Source organism: Phoenix dactylifera, chromosome 2 (genome assembly GCF_051530095.1).
Source record: "Phoenix dactylifera cultivar Ajwa chromosome 2, Ajwa_hap1_PhDact_Kaust_v1.1, whole genome shotgun sequence".
Lineage (NCBI taxonomy): Eukaryota > Viridiplantae > Streptophyta > Magnoliopsida > Arecales > Arecaceae > Phoenix > Phoenix dactylifera.
In genome coordinates this window covers 33,596,820-33,611,179 of record NC_143191.1, presented here as the reverse complement: position 1 = coordinate 33,611,179, position 14,360 = coordinate 33,596,820, and the positions used below count along the sequence as shown (strand labels likewise).

At 39.0% G+C, this 14,360-nt stretch overlaps 1 protein-coding gene across 7 annotated transcripts; it reads left to right on the top strand.

The window, feature by feature from the left end:
- Positions 1-4,836: 4,836 nt before the first annotated feature.
- On the top strand, positions 4,837-13,247 carry LOC148714723 (zinc transporter-like protein). 7 transcript variants are annotated; one of them, XM_088716030.2, is made up of 4 exons: positions 4,837-7,685; positions 11,819-11,897; positions 11,988-12,210; positions 12,930-13,247. In XM_088716030.2, exon 1 carries the CDS (start codon positions 4,988-4,990, stop codon positions 7,631-7,633), a length of 2,646 nt encoding a protein of 881 aa, XP_088572156.2. In that variant the 5' UTR covers positions 4,837-4,987; the 3' UTR covers positions 7,634-7,685; positions 11,819-11,897; positions 11,988-12,210; positions 12,930-13,247. The 7 variants fall into 7 exon arrangements, with proteins under 7 accessions (XP_088572156.2, XP_088572155.2, XP_088572157.2 ...); XM_088716029.2 differs by having other exon boundaries at positions 11,803-11,897; XM_088716031.2 differs by lacking the exon at positions 11,819-11,897 and having other exon boundaries at positions 12,073-12,210.
- Positions 13,248-14,360: the final 1,113 nt, after the last annotated feature.

The following is a 14,360-nucleotide window of genomic DNA, read 5'->3' as shown; positions in this document are numbered from 1 at the left end:
TTCCACTTTTAATCAAGATTCCATTGAACCAGTTAATCTTTCTGAAACATCTGTCGATCCACCTCCAAAATACTCCACAAGAATCCGACGTCCTCCCTAATAGCTTCAAGCTTTTTAATGCTCTCAAGTTTCATCCTTTTCTTTCCATACCAAAACAACCTCGTGACAGGTACCAAGCATCCACTCCAAAATTATTTTTTCTTTGATAAATGCTCTAACTCTCACCGTGTTTTTATAGCTTCTTCCTCTTCTCAGGAACTCAAGTCCTTTTCCTCAGCAATAAAACATGCTTATTGGCGTGATTCCATGGCAATAAAATTAAGGCCTTAGAGTTTAATCACACTTGGACCGTAATGCCACTTCCATTAGGCAAACATGCCATCGGATGCCAATAGGTATATAAGATCAAATACAAGTCCAGTGGTAGTATTGAATGGTATAAAGTAAAGCTTGTTGCTAAATGCTACACTCAAACTGAATGCCTACATTACCCTGAAACATTCGCTCCTATTGCCAAATTTGTCACAGTTTGTTGTTTTATTGCCATTGTAGCCGCCAAACAATGGCATTTGTACTAACTTGATGTCAATAATGCTTTCCAATGCTTTCCTCCATGGTGATTTAAATGAAAAAATTTACATGCAGCTGCCACCAGATTTTTCTTGAAAGAAGGAGAAAGGAGAATAGTTAGTATGTCGCCTAAACAAATCCTTATAAAGTCTTAAATAAGCCTCATGTAACTAGTTTTCCAAATTCTCCACTACACTACTTCAGACTGGTTTCACTCAATCAGTTGCCGATTATTCACTCTTTACCCTCAAATCTAAAGGGAATATCACCATTGTGCTTGTTTATATTGATAATATACTCATTACTGACAACTGTGATATCCAATATCGTACATACCATACTAGGTGAAAATGTGCATGATTTTGACAATCGTAAGATTAGATTTTTTTTCTTCAAGAAAAGAGATGAACGGATCTGATGGACATTGTGGAAGTATTCATCCGCCAGAAATACTGAGGTGAGAGCACGAAAGGTTTATAAAATTGGGAAGCAGTCTTGCTCCCAGTGTCTCCAGCAGCAAATCAAATTCTACGGTAAGATAATAGAGGTGTACGCCAGCTCCTTTTGGGTCCCTTCCACTCAAACCTATGGTTAAGCATGAGTCGAAAGGCACTCTGCAATTCAGAAGGTCTACAAATTTGTAAAACCACGCGAGCTAACCATATCTTTTTAGTTGGATGTATTACAAGGAGCATGTTTGATAAACATCAAACATTTCCGCTTCGTCTATGTATTTACCAACATTCTAATTCTATACACACACACACACACACACACACACACACACACGTATATATATAGTTAAACTAGTTCCAACTCATCCAGCATTGTAGACAAAGATAATGTCACGAAGTTACTACTGGGACTCGTTGGGTTTATAGAAAGAATTTTTTTCAGAAATATTTTTTCTAAGAAGCTGATATCTGCGTGTATGATGCCTAGCAAAAAAAATATCATGAAATTAAAATCATAACTTTGGATATTGTCAGCGGTGGATAAGTTTTACATTGTCATTAGAATGGCGATATCCCGATCCATCTTAGTTTATCATTTGGATCAACTATAGAAAAGTGCTTATGACTAATGCGCCTTGATTGCAAGTTCCATTACAGAGAAACAGCAAAGCATTGTTACATCTACATTGATGCGCCAATCCATGCTCAATTATTGGCTCCCTTTAGTAATTAAGAGCAAAAATAGACATCCAAGAAGTTCATCGTGGATATTGGCATATATGCTAAAGCAAGCCAAACGAATAAGGGATCAGCCAGACCACCAATTCATGATAAGATACTTTTTATATTTTAAGCCCTAAACATTGGGAAGACCATCTCTTTAGAGTCTTGATCCGGATGGAAGCACAACTTAGATCAGGATGTTGGGGGAGGAAAAGAGAATGACGACCATTGTGTTGCTTGCTGAGGTGGACTTCACTTGCATAAGAATCAGCTGCTGGACCCTTTGTTTACTTTTTTTTTTTTTTTTCTTTTTTGTTGCCGAGCACTCGGGGATGGCGATGGGTGGGTGCGCATCGGCATGGAGCAAATAAGGTGTCACGCTTTCCAGTTGGAGCATCTCGCGATGACTCCCTTCGTGCTCTGAGGATGCGGAAGCTACTCGGCTTTTATTGAAGATTAATCATATTTACAATAGAGATGAGGATAGAGATGAGTTACATTATCAAGAAAGAAGAAGAACAGATGCGAGAAAAAGAAAACTAAATGGTTCCAAACCAAGTGCATATCACCAATCTCCCATATGAGATTCTTGACATCCTCATCCCCGTGCATATCACCAACCTCCCATATGAGAGTCTTGATCATCATCATCATTAGGATGCGGTTTAGCTCATATTATCTGATGTGAGGTGGGTGATTATATGGAAGAAAACTGCACCACTCCATTGCTCATGCACATCACCAATCTCCCATATGAGAGTCTTCATCATCATCATCCCCGTGCATATCACCATTATTTTGAGAAAATTAATCTGTACGATGGTTTTCGTAGCATTCAAAAACTCTAATTATTAATATTTTGGCTATAGTATTGAATGTTTATTTCGCAAGCTCAAGAAGAAATGATTTCTCCGAGGCGCATGATGCATGCCTGACTTGCACCCACATGACCCGCATGCATTATATAAATTCTTGATTGCCCTCGAGGATTGGTGCACTCGCCCGTGCTACCCATAAATATTAGATTTGAGGAATATGTTGAATCTTCAAATAAAAAATAAGAAGTCCTCAGCTAACTCCATCACTTTGAAAGGACTTAATCTCTTTAACGATTGGCCTCTGCTTTGCCATCAAAAAGATTTAACGGGTGTTGGAACAATTCGTTAATGGAAATAACTCATAAGGGGAATAGGTTTTGTTTCAAGGTTATGCAATTTTGATCTTAACCTTTCAAATCCTCCACTTGGTAGTTATGAGTCCCTACCGAAACCAGTTCAATATCAGAAGAATTGGACCTGCTTGAACAATTCTATGTTTATCCAGTCATCGCACTGTTGGATTTCCCCTATGCAATCTGCAAGGAAGGGCATATCTCAAGGTTGCTTTAAGGTCATCTGATCTGTTTTAGAAGGAACTTAGATCTGCAGGCAATTCTTATTTTTATCTATCCTCCTGGTTCCAATTGTTACTTTTGTCAATCCTTGATCCTGATCTGAATTCCTGTACCTACTTTATCTTTCCCTTACTTCCCTGTCTTGGGAGTGTTGGGATTGTAACGTTTTCTCCCGTAACTTTTGATTTCCATTAATAAATTTGAGTGGAGGATAAATTTAATAATCAAAAAGTAAATGGGCCATTTTGTGGTTATATATTTGCTTATCAAAAAGTAAAGGAGCTATACGAAAGGCATCTGCAGTGTCCTAGGAAATGGGCCATTTTGTCGAATTTGATGCAAAGAAAATTTCTCTTCCTTGATCATTTGGTCTCATTAAGTTGAGGCTTCTTATTTGGATTTAGACACTTTAATTCAGTTGAAGTTGCACCATTCTTTATGGGTAGCAGCCTGTTGTAACATTTGTAATCAAGCTTGATCACTTCACCTTTCGTTGCTCTCAGCAATGAACTATGGTAGTTGGGGGGGAGTGGAGATTCATTTTGCTGGCTAGAGGAGACGGCGAAAAAGAGAAACAAATGTAAGGATGAGAACAAAATTGGCTTGTTGTATAATAGCATAGTGGTGTGCTCAGATGGAGGGGATGGGGGAAAGCTAAACTAGATTATGGAAGGGCTCTGTTAACCAGCTCTACTATTTATAAGATAATTTTCTACCTCTATTAATTATAAGTTTCTAGCCTTAGACCGAGTCTTACATCGACCATATTTCTCTCCCTATTTCGCTCCTCAATAATCATTTTTACTTGCTCTATCCACCTTATGTTTTCCATGGCACAAGTTTCTCATCATAAAAATCTCTTTTAGTTTTGATCATTCTGAATAATTTTTTCTTATATATTGGACAATATATATATATGTGTGTCTTTTTAGTAAACAATATGTAGTGTAAAATTTATCCTAACTAAATATATAAAGAATCATAAATCTAGCTATACTTAATGCATATTTTTCGTTTGCACCATATGGTTAATGAAAAAAGTGTGATACATGGCTAAAATAAACTATATGAAATGCTTTAAATGAGTTAAATGCAACCCAAGCAATAATGTCGTATTGCTCTCTATTATAAAGTGTGCACCATATGCGTTGGAACTATTTTTGATGTTTAAAAAATATTCAATGCAATTGGTAATAAAAATGAAAGTCGATAGCCAACTCCCACTTGGACATATATTATGCATATGTTAGATGTACAATAGTATGCGCACCTCCACCCTATCAAGTTGTAAAAACTAAGGTGATTGAACAATGGAGCTATTTTATATGTAGAGTTTTCATTAAGAAAAAATAATTAGTAGGAAACTTATCTGCAACTTGTTATTTCCACTGCTCTCTTTCTATCCCTCCTCTCTCTCCTTTCACGACTTTCTCCTCTCTAATACCCATATTATTTCTCATTCATATCAGATATACCAAATTTATTTAAATTATTTATAAATTTTGTTTCTACTTGAGCATTTTGTAATGATGATTATTTTTTATTTTCATCAAATTAAAATAATTCAAATAACCCAATCTCTTTGTATTATTATTATACAAAAACAAAATATTCTATCGGACTTATGTTACACATAAATTAAATGTGTAATATAATTCTTTTATAAAATTTTGGCAACACCTTGACCACCCTAACCGGCTCTTTTGCGATGGCTGCCGACAGACCGGAGCATGCACTTTGAATCGCAAATCCTGCACTCGGCTTTAGCCGCTGGTCTAACTAGGCTATCTCTAAAGGCTAAACCCACCAGCCCCAACCGCCGCCGGATCTCGCTTCCTCGGCTGTCATGAGCGGCCACCGCCACCACCACCCCCACCACTCCCACCGCCACCTCCGCCTCTCCGTCGCCCCTCCTCCTCCCATCCCCATCCCCGTTCCCCGCATCTATTCTCCCTTCCCCGGCGCCCCCGTCACCCCCTCCTCCATCTCCACCCCCACCGCCTTGGCCTCCACCCCCTCCAAGCGCCGCCACTCCTCTTCCTCCGCCACCTCCTCCTCCGCCACCTCCCTCCTTCTCGCTCTCTTCTCTCTCCGCTCCCTCTACTCCCTCCTCCCCTTCATCCGCTCCACCCCCTTCTCCTTCTCCCTCTTCCCCTTCTCCTTCCTTGTTTCCCTCCTCTCCTTTGCCCTCTCCCTCCTTTCCCTCGCCCTCTTTCCTTCGTCGCCACCCACCGACCCCAACTTCCCCCGCCTCCTCTCCTTCAAAGCCCTTACTTTACCCCTCTCCTCCCTCTCCCTTCTCCGCCCCCTAGCGGCCAAGTCTGCTCTCCTCACCCTCGTCTTTCTCCTCCGCTTCCACGCCCTCCGATACTGCGGCGCCGGCGCCTCCATCCTCGCCGACCTCGCCGGCGGCCTCGCTGCCAAATCCCTCTCCGATGACCCCCGCGTCTTCGCCGGCCCCCGCTCTACCCGCCGCGGCCATCGGATCCGTGGCCTCGCGGCCCTAGTCATCGCCGTCTCCCTCCTCTCCTTCAGCTGGGATCGCGCCGGCTGCTTCCCTCTGTCCTCCTCCCCTCCTCCCACCGAGGGATGCGCCCGGGTCGCCCCCATGCTGCTCCCTTTCGTTGCGGGCTTCCTTGCGTACCACGAGCGAGCCGCCTCCTACTGGGTCTCCCTGAGGCAATTGGGCGGGAGACGGGTTCGGCTCTTCACTCTCGCCCTCACCACTGCTATCCTCTTCCTTCCGGCATTGGCTAGCTTTCTCCTGGCCGAGGGCGACGATAGTGCGGTATCGGTGATGAGCGTGGGATGGCCGCTGATAAATACAGTCGTTTTTGGTGTGATTCTGGCTGAGAACTATGGCGACGAGAAGGCAGGATTCAGTGCAAATTTCCGCCGGGATTTCATGGTAACCTTTTGTTGCACTCTTGTCTTAGAGCTCTTCTACTTTCCCAAGCTCTCTCTTCCCGGTTTTCTTTTCTGTGGCTTCTTGTTGTGGATTTCGGTAAGGGAATTGGGTTCCTCATCTTTGAATTATGTGGAGCTAGGAAGTTCGGATTATCGGGAATCTTTATATTCCATGATCATGAAACCAATTCGGCACATTCTGAGTGAAAGAAAGTCCCGCAAGATTGCTTTTTTCCTCCTGATTAACACGGCCTACATGGTGGTGGAATTTGTGGCTGGGTTTATGAGTAATAGCCTTGGTTTGATATCAGATGCTTGTCATATGCTGTTTGATTGTGCTGCCCTGGCAATTGGGTTATATGCTTCGTATATTTCAAGGTTGCCTGCAAACAGTCAGTTTAATTATGGTAGAGGTAGGTTTGAGGTGCTTTCGGGATATGTTAATGCTGTGTTCTTGGTCCTTGTTGGTGTGCTTATCGTTCTGGAGTCGTTTGAGAGGATTCTTGATCCTCAGGAGATTTCGACCAATAGCTTGTTGGCTGTTTCGATTGGGGGACTTGTGGTGAACATGGTGGGTCTGGTTTTCTTCCATGAGGAGCATCATCATGCACATGGTGGTGGCAGCACATGTTCTCATTCACACTCTCATTCCCACTCTCATCATCACCACCAGCACCATCAACACATACATGAGGGAGAAGCGAGGTCTGTGCATCACCAGTATGTTGGGGTTCCTTGTGAGTCATCTGATGGACATTCTCATGGTGGTCATGAACATCATGGTTGCAATCATGATGGTCTTCCTCATAGTCACAATGATGAGTATGGGAATGATACCAGTCACTGCCATGGTCATGAACATGGCAAGAATTCCTACAGTCATGAACATAGTCATACCAATCAACTCCATCATGCTGAAGTTCATTTTCATCAAAGGCTTGATGACTCTTCAAGAAGTTCTCAGAATCATTGTTCTGAAGGTCATGCCCACAATGACTTTCATGTTGAGAAAGAAAGCAGTAGTAGTAAAGAGCCTCTGGACTTGTCTCAGACCTTGGACCATGCTCATTGCGACTCCTATACAGAGGAATCATCAGTTCAAGGAAAATCATCTAGTGATATGCAAAAGCATCATCATCACATTGATCATAACATGGAAGGGATCTTCTTGCATGTTCTAGCTGACACAATGGGAAGTGTTGGGGTGGTAATTTCAACCCTTCTTATTAAATACAAGGGATGGCTTGTAGCAGATCCAGCATGCTCTATATTTATTTCAGTAATGATTGTATCTTCTGTAATTCCATTACTGAGGAACTCTGCTGAAATATTGCTACAAAGAATACCTAGAGCTCATGAACAGGATCTGAAAGTAGCTATAGATGATATTATGAGGATTAGGGGTGTGTGTGGCATCCAAAACATGCATGTCTGGAACTTCACAAATACGGACATTGTTGGTACTCTTCATCTTAATGTGTTGGCGGAAACTGACAAGGCTTCTGCTCTGAGAAGTGCTTCAAAACTATTACATGAAGCTGGGATTGAAGATTTGACAATCCAGGTGGAATGCGTAAAAGGCTAGCAAAGAGTTTCACCAAAATCATCCAACCTCAAAATTTGCAACACAAAGGCATGTAAGTATATATTCAAATGCAAGTCATCATCCTTTGGTTGTATACTAAATCAGGAGATGGATTTCAGAATAGATTTTCTTTGACGATCCTGATATGCTAATGTAAAATCTGATGGATTCAGTGTTGCAACTGGTGTCTATTTAATTTTGCAAATGACAAAAATTCTTCAGAGCATATTATTTTATTACCAACGTCGGTCATTGTGCCGTATTTGATGATTACTTGCTTCATTATGGTTGGTGCTTGTTTTGACCTCTAATCAGAAAAAAAGGAGAAAAGTTCAATGCTTATTTTTTAATAGTAACACTTGATCAGTATAATTCTGGTGCCATTCGTCGGGTGTCTTTGTTATTTCTTCTATTTGTGCAGAAAGAGTGCTTATGATGAATTTGCTGATTGTCACAGATTTGCTATTCCTCAAGCATTTTGTGCGGAACTTAGAAGCTTTGCTTGCTCTCAATTGCCTCTAAGTTTCATTGGTAGGCTGACTTAGAAGCAATAGCAGGCAAAGGTTTGTTTAATAATGCAAAGGTTGAAGAGCTAGCCTGCAATGCTGTCTTGAATTATTGAACCATACGTGCACTGAAGTGTTGGGGCATTTTCATAAAATGGCAAACATCTTATGCTTTACCTGTCAGTTGCTTGAAAGGAGCTTGCTATTGTCAAGACTCGAGAACAGGGGTGGGGGGAAGGTATTTCAATTTTAAGGCTAAGATGTTTTGATAACTTGTAATTAGCCTTTTTCTAGCATTAGGTAATATGTGTCCGGATCCATTTCCACATATTCAGATGTGGATACAATTTTGAGTATCCAACTAATATCTGTAACCGTATCCATATCGTCAAAGAAAAATAGATACGGATATGCATAAATATCTATCCGATCTATATCTGAATATCTGGATCTATTTGCAATCTTTTAAAGTTACATAACTCTCGTTAACTTTGCAAACATCTGGCTTCTTTCTTTTCTGAGTTTCAATAACAATATTTGAGAGACCAACCCAACATTATAAGATCAAAATTTGGACCTTAATTTGTCAAGCATCAGAAAGGCATATTAGAAAGAGCCTTAAATTAGCTATAAAACATACCTAGAAATTTTTAGTTCCATGATCAGAAAAGGTACTGGACAATGGAGTGCTTAAAATATTGATATGCATCCTTGAGCCATAAGGATTTTCTTTTCAATTATAATCAATTCTGTATTGTTATTAAGTAGATCATGAATTCCATTACAATCTTAGAGTCTTATATATCCAGTTTCATTGCTCTTTATTATTATTTTTTTGGTAAAATCATTGCTCTTTAATTTGGAGGCATAATAGAAGTACTGTTTATTAAGACTTTTATTTTATAATGTATCTCTTTTAGAGTTAATTGCAAAAATGTTATTAGTTTTCTTTTTTAGGTTATTAGTACATCTATTTGGAGCTTTAACTTGTACAGAATTTTCTTCTAGTTTGTTCAGTCATATTGGTAGTAAATTGACTGCAATACTTAAAAAGGGCATCCTAGGGCAAAGACTCCTGCCTTTGTGCGTTTGGAAAGGGTCAGATGTATGCAGCTTACTCTCGCATGTAGAGAGGTTGTTTCTATATTTCAATCCCGTGACACCTAGGTAATAATGGAACAACCTTACAGTTGTACTAAGGCCCACCCTCTAATTTAATAGCATTACCTAATAGACTTATTTGTTTAGGTGACTTACTTATCCCTTCATTTTTTTCTTTCAATTTTATCTATTGATCAACAATTGTTTGTCTATTCACCTTCCTCAGTAGCATAACAGGACAACATTGACCCTTCCCTATATTAACATGCTGACAGCTTGGAAGCAGAGATAACTGAATTATGGTGTTGAATTCATTTCCTAGCTGCAAATGTGCTCCCCCATTCCCTTTTCTATTTCACACTATGATCCACAAAATATTTATCATTCCTCCCATCAAATCTTGTTCTAGTCCTTGGTCCTTTAGGGTAGTAGAGCCCAATGTCTTCATTCCAAGATAGATTAAGAATCTTGATGCAAACTCCTAGCTTTTTCCATAAAGCATGCTAGGAAAAGGGCCTTGCGTTATTATTAGCTTAAAAATATACTAGTGAATGTTGTATCTGGTATTTTTTATCTTTCAATGGTGACGCATAATTTGCATGTCTTACAGACACATTAATACATATTATCCTATTTGTTGAAATACTGTGGGAAGAGGCCATCCTGGTTTTTCCATGTAACAAGAAACCCTTCGTAGAAGGTGGATGTTCCATCCCGTCTGATACATTTCTTGACTTGTACCATCCCGCCACTTGAGACTGCCCTGTCTTGACTCCGGGGATGATGGAATTACCCAATGTCCCAATGGTATTTAAAACCTCGCTAGTTTAATTGTATCTGTATGTGCCGTAGAAATCAATTAAGGTTCTCTTCTCAAGGGACCTTTAAAACTATTACATGAAGTTGGGACCAAGTTTTAATTATTCAGGTGGCTACATAAAAGAATAATGAATTAGCAACTATAGATTTGGATATCCTGCTGTTCTCATCCACAAGGGAATCTAACTGTAGGAATGCCTCCTTAGGTACACCTGAACCAAATTCTAGTTTGGACTTGTGGATTTTGGTCTTGTACATTATCAACCCTTTGAAGCAAGTATTTTTTAAAAAAAGTTTATTGCATAATGTTGAGACTTGCCCCATGCTTATTCCTCGATGATTTCCAGCAGAGGTTTGACAGCTTCTTGTGTAAGTCCTTGTGAGATGGTCCTTTCCAAATGCTGGTGTCAAGTTTGGTATCAAAGCTTAGATCATAATGGTCGATCAGTGGTGTAAGTGTTGAAGACACTAGTTGATATGAAGTTTCCTATGCTTGCCCATGTAAAAAAGGATGTTGTATCCTGCCTGTTTATCCATGATACCAAATCATTCATGAGCCATCAAGTCAACTCAGTTCTGTCAAGCGAGAGAATTCCAAACTAGCGTACTTCTAGGCTTTAACACCACAGATATGAATATTCCAATTATTGCCTAAAATCCAAACTGGCTAAGGATATCATGAGGGACCATCAGTTGAGGGGTATAGTTAAACCAGGATAAAACCTCCTTTTGCCTAGTAGCCTCTCATTTCTGCTTCAAAAAATGTGCTTCGCCTTCTGAGTTCCTCCGTGAAGAGATGGGCATAATGCATAGCAGACTTAGATACCAGCAGTTATCCAATTCCAAATTGGATGAAGATATCGGGAGGAGCCACTAATGGAGGAGAAACTGGGATAGACCTCCATTTGCCTAGTGTCCTCACAGTTATCCTTTGAATGTTTGCTTCTTTTCTGAATGTCTAATTGTAGAGATGGGCATGATCCTTCAGCAGACGACTTCTCTTTTCTTTTGTTTTCTCTCTTTCTTTATATTTTAGTATAGTTTGTGATTGATTATCTAGTAATGACTAGAGTTCCATGAAAATGCTTCATTTCCTTCTCATCAAGTCCTATAGTTTGTTTTTTGTGAAAGATGTGCAACCTTTTTTCGAAGAAAGAAAAATGTGCAACTTAAGAAGCACATTTGCATTTTCAAATGCCTATTTGTTAAACCAGCATTAATTTTGTTTATCATCTGTATTTTACTATTATATGGTACAATGATTGCCCCTAATCAAATCAAATGCGCATATGTGTGAGGTTAGGCAAGCTTGTTAAAGTCAGTGGATTTGAACCCCATTTGCCTGACTTCATCTTCTGCTTTCAGAGTTTCCCATTCATCTAGTAGTTTTACATTCCCATTGAATTATAAGAGTAGGTAATTGTGGTTGCCCTATTAAATCAATGACCTACCAGTTAGCTAGCAGAAATTGTAGTTTGTGCAAATGTTGAGTTAACTGTAACCTTAACTAGAGTTGTTGACTCGCTTGACTGCTGATGTTGCTAGTAATGATGCAAGCTAGACTTTTGAGATGCTCGTTGTAGGTCAGTTGATCAAATGTACTGAGTGGCTAATTACAGATGGGATAAAATGATGCTTAGGTCTTTCCAATACACAAACATAATTGAGTGCCCATTCTGTTTGAAGTGTTGATCTTGTTTGTCTTCCTATATCATCAAGATTCAGAGTCAAGAACTTTTTCAGGAGCTGAACATTGCAGGTCGGTCGTAAAAGATGTTTCCTGCAGTGTGGCTAGCCTCAGCAATCCTAGTTAACCTTCACCAGAAATAAGTGCAAAGGTATCGCTTTGGTGTCTGTGTTTTACAGCAGTTTCATCTCCCTGAGCTTTTCCTGCAACTCCAATGCTTTCTTTAATTCAAATTATTCAGCTTCAAATACATGTTCTCCTTTGGTGCTGAGAGAAACAAGAAAAAGAAAACTTCAGCGGTTGATCAGCATATTTCTTGCATAAAGGTCTCAAGGCAAAGTTAGAAGGGCACGAGGTTGATGCTGTATTCTTGTGGAAAGGGGAAAAGTGAGCAGAAGCAGAGATACCAGGATGAGGATAGCAACCAGTACAATTTTTTTCAATACCAAAAGAATTATTTGTTGGTATGCATACTGTTAAACAACTTGCTAAAATCTAGGTTTCCTGATGCAAAAAAGTTATAATAAGTTGTTTAGTAGAAGTTATTAGTCTGGTCTCATAAAACTGTTAAATTCTAATTTGTTTGAATTGAGGTTCTTGTTTGGAAGTGTAGCTTAAGGCCTGTACATGGAGATGCACATATATTAAGTGGTAGACCTCTTTCCCTAAGTCAATCTTTGAACCTAATCTATGAACACTGATTTAAGTTTCCTAAAAACCTCTCTATCTTGCGATCTGGTTGAACAAGTCTGGAATCAACTAAATAGTTCGAGCTAGTAGCAAACATTGCACCTGTAAAAATGTAAACTCATAGACTCAAAAGGGCTGTATTATGTTGATGAATCCCTTTCCCTGTTCAACTACCATGGCTGGCTGGATCATAGACCCAGATTGATAAGAAAAATAGAGGGAAAATTATCGCTGTTTGCTTGTTTCCTTGGAATCAATTGCATTAAATGCAAAAATTGTTAAGACATTTCATCTATCGGTTAAATCACAATCTTCTGTCAGATAGTCTGTCCTCTTTCGATTCAATTACCTTTTGTTGAAGAGATTTTTTGTAAGGAGTTTATTCTAGGAAAAGTAACTTAATTTCATATTATAGCTCAAATGAATGATGCTTGATGCTAATGTCAGTGGTGTTGGTTTTGCTACTTTTTTATTGTCTTTGCCCTTGATGCAGGCTGGAAGCCCGCTAGTCTATGGCGACAAGACCCTAGTCCTGACCGTATAAAATTTGACAATAAAGAACCACAATGAATAAATGAACAGGATCAAATATCATCGAAGAGGTGGAAGATGGTGTGGATGCATCGAAAATTATGCGGGAACAAGACTGAAGGCCAAATATATTTGGACATTTATACTTTGCATAAGCTGTGGTTTAAATTTTTAGTCCATTACTATTATTTATTTAACCATCAAGTATTTATTATTTATAATTCAATTTTTGTAGCATGTATTCAACGTCTATAAATTTTTCAAAGCATGAATTGTTCAACTTGATTAGCTCTTCAAGATATAATATTTAATACCATACTCGGATTCATTTGCCATCCAACCCAAATTTGATACATATATTTATTATCTGAATCCAAATTTAATTTAATCTTTTCGATCGGATATAAAACAAAAGTTAGACCCGAATTAGTAAAACTCAACCCGACCTACCATCTCAACTCCTCCTGAGCCTCATGGTGTTTCTTGCAATACTCAAAATCACTTTGGCGAGAGCAGGGCCATTAACGTTGGAAGGCGCATGCTCTTCTATGCACATCCATCGTTGATCATATCTTCGATCATCTCTCACTGGATTACTTTTGAGACTTCCACCTAGAACTTCTTGTCGTCGGAGCTATTGAGCATCAACTTCTCCATTGGCGTCGGTGCCTTCCCCATTGGCGCCGCAACCTCCCTTCATCTACTTCTTCGGTCTCTCTATATCTCACATGGAACGTTCCTGTTTCTCTCCATTGATGGGGTTGCGTGGACTGATTGATTTTGAGGTTCGACGCGCTTTTCCTTACTAGAGATGTAAGATGGAATAAAACCCCAACATTTGGCTAAGGAGAGATTTATTGCCACCGAATCATTCGTGGCAGTCCCCGACGGAATGGTAGTCCAACTCCAAATATGAATTTTAGAAGTTTTATTTAAATAAAATAATAAAAATAAGTAATCTCAAGGTATAAAAATAAAAAGAATTTGGGTCTACATTTTTTTAATGAATAGGTCTAAATATCTTTTCTATTTGGTCAGATGGGATATTCGATGTGGCAATTTATTATCCGACCTATCAATCCGATCTGCGAACGATTCACTTTAAATAGGTTTGAATTTGACATAAACGAATTTGAATCTTAAATGGGTCATTACGTCTAAACCTATTTATTAAATAGATTGTGTCTGTTTAATCCATTTTTTATCCATTTAATAACTAGGTCGGATTATGATTCGATCCGTATAATCTTTTTAAAATCTATTTAATTTGTTTGATATTTGTTTAATCTATTTCTGACTTATTTAATTCGATCTGTTTAATCTGTTTAACTTGTTTAAATTCATGTAACTCATTAAAAATCTATCTAATTCGTTTAACTCATTTAAACTAATT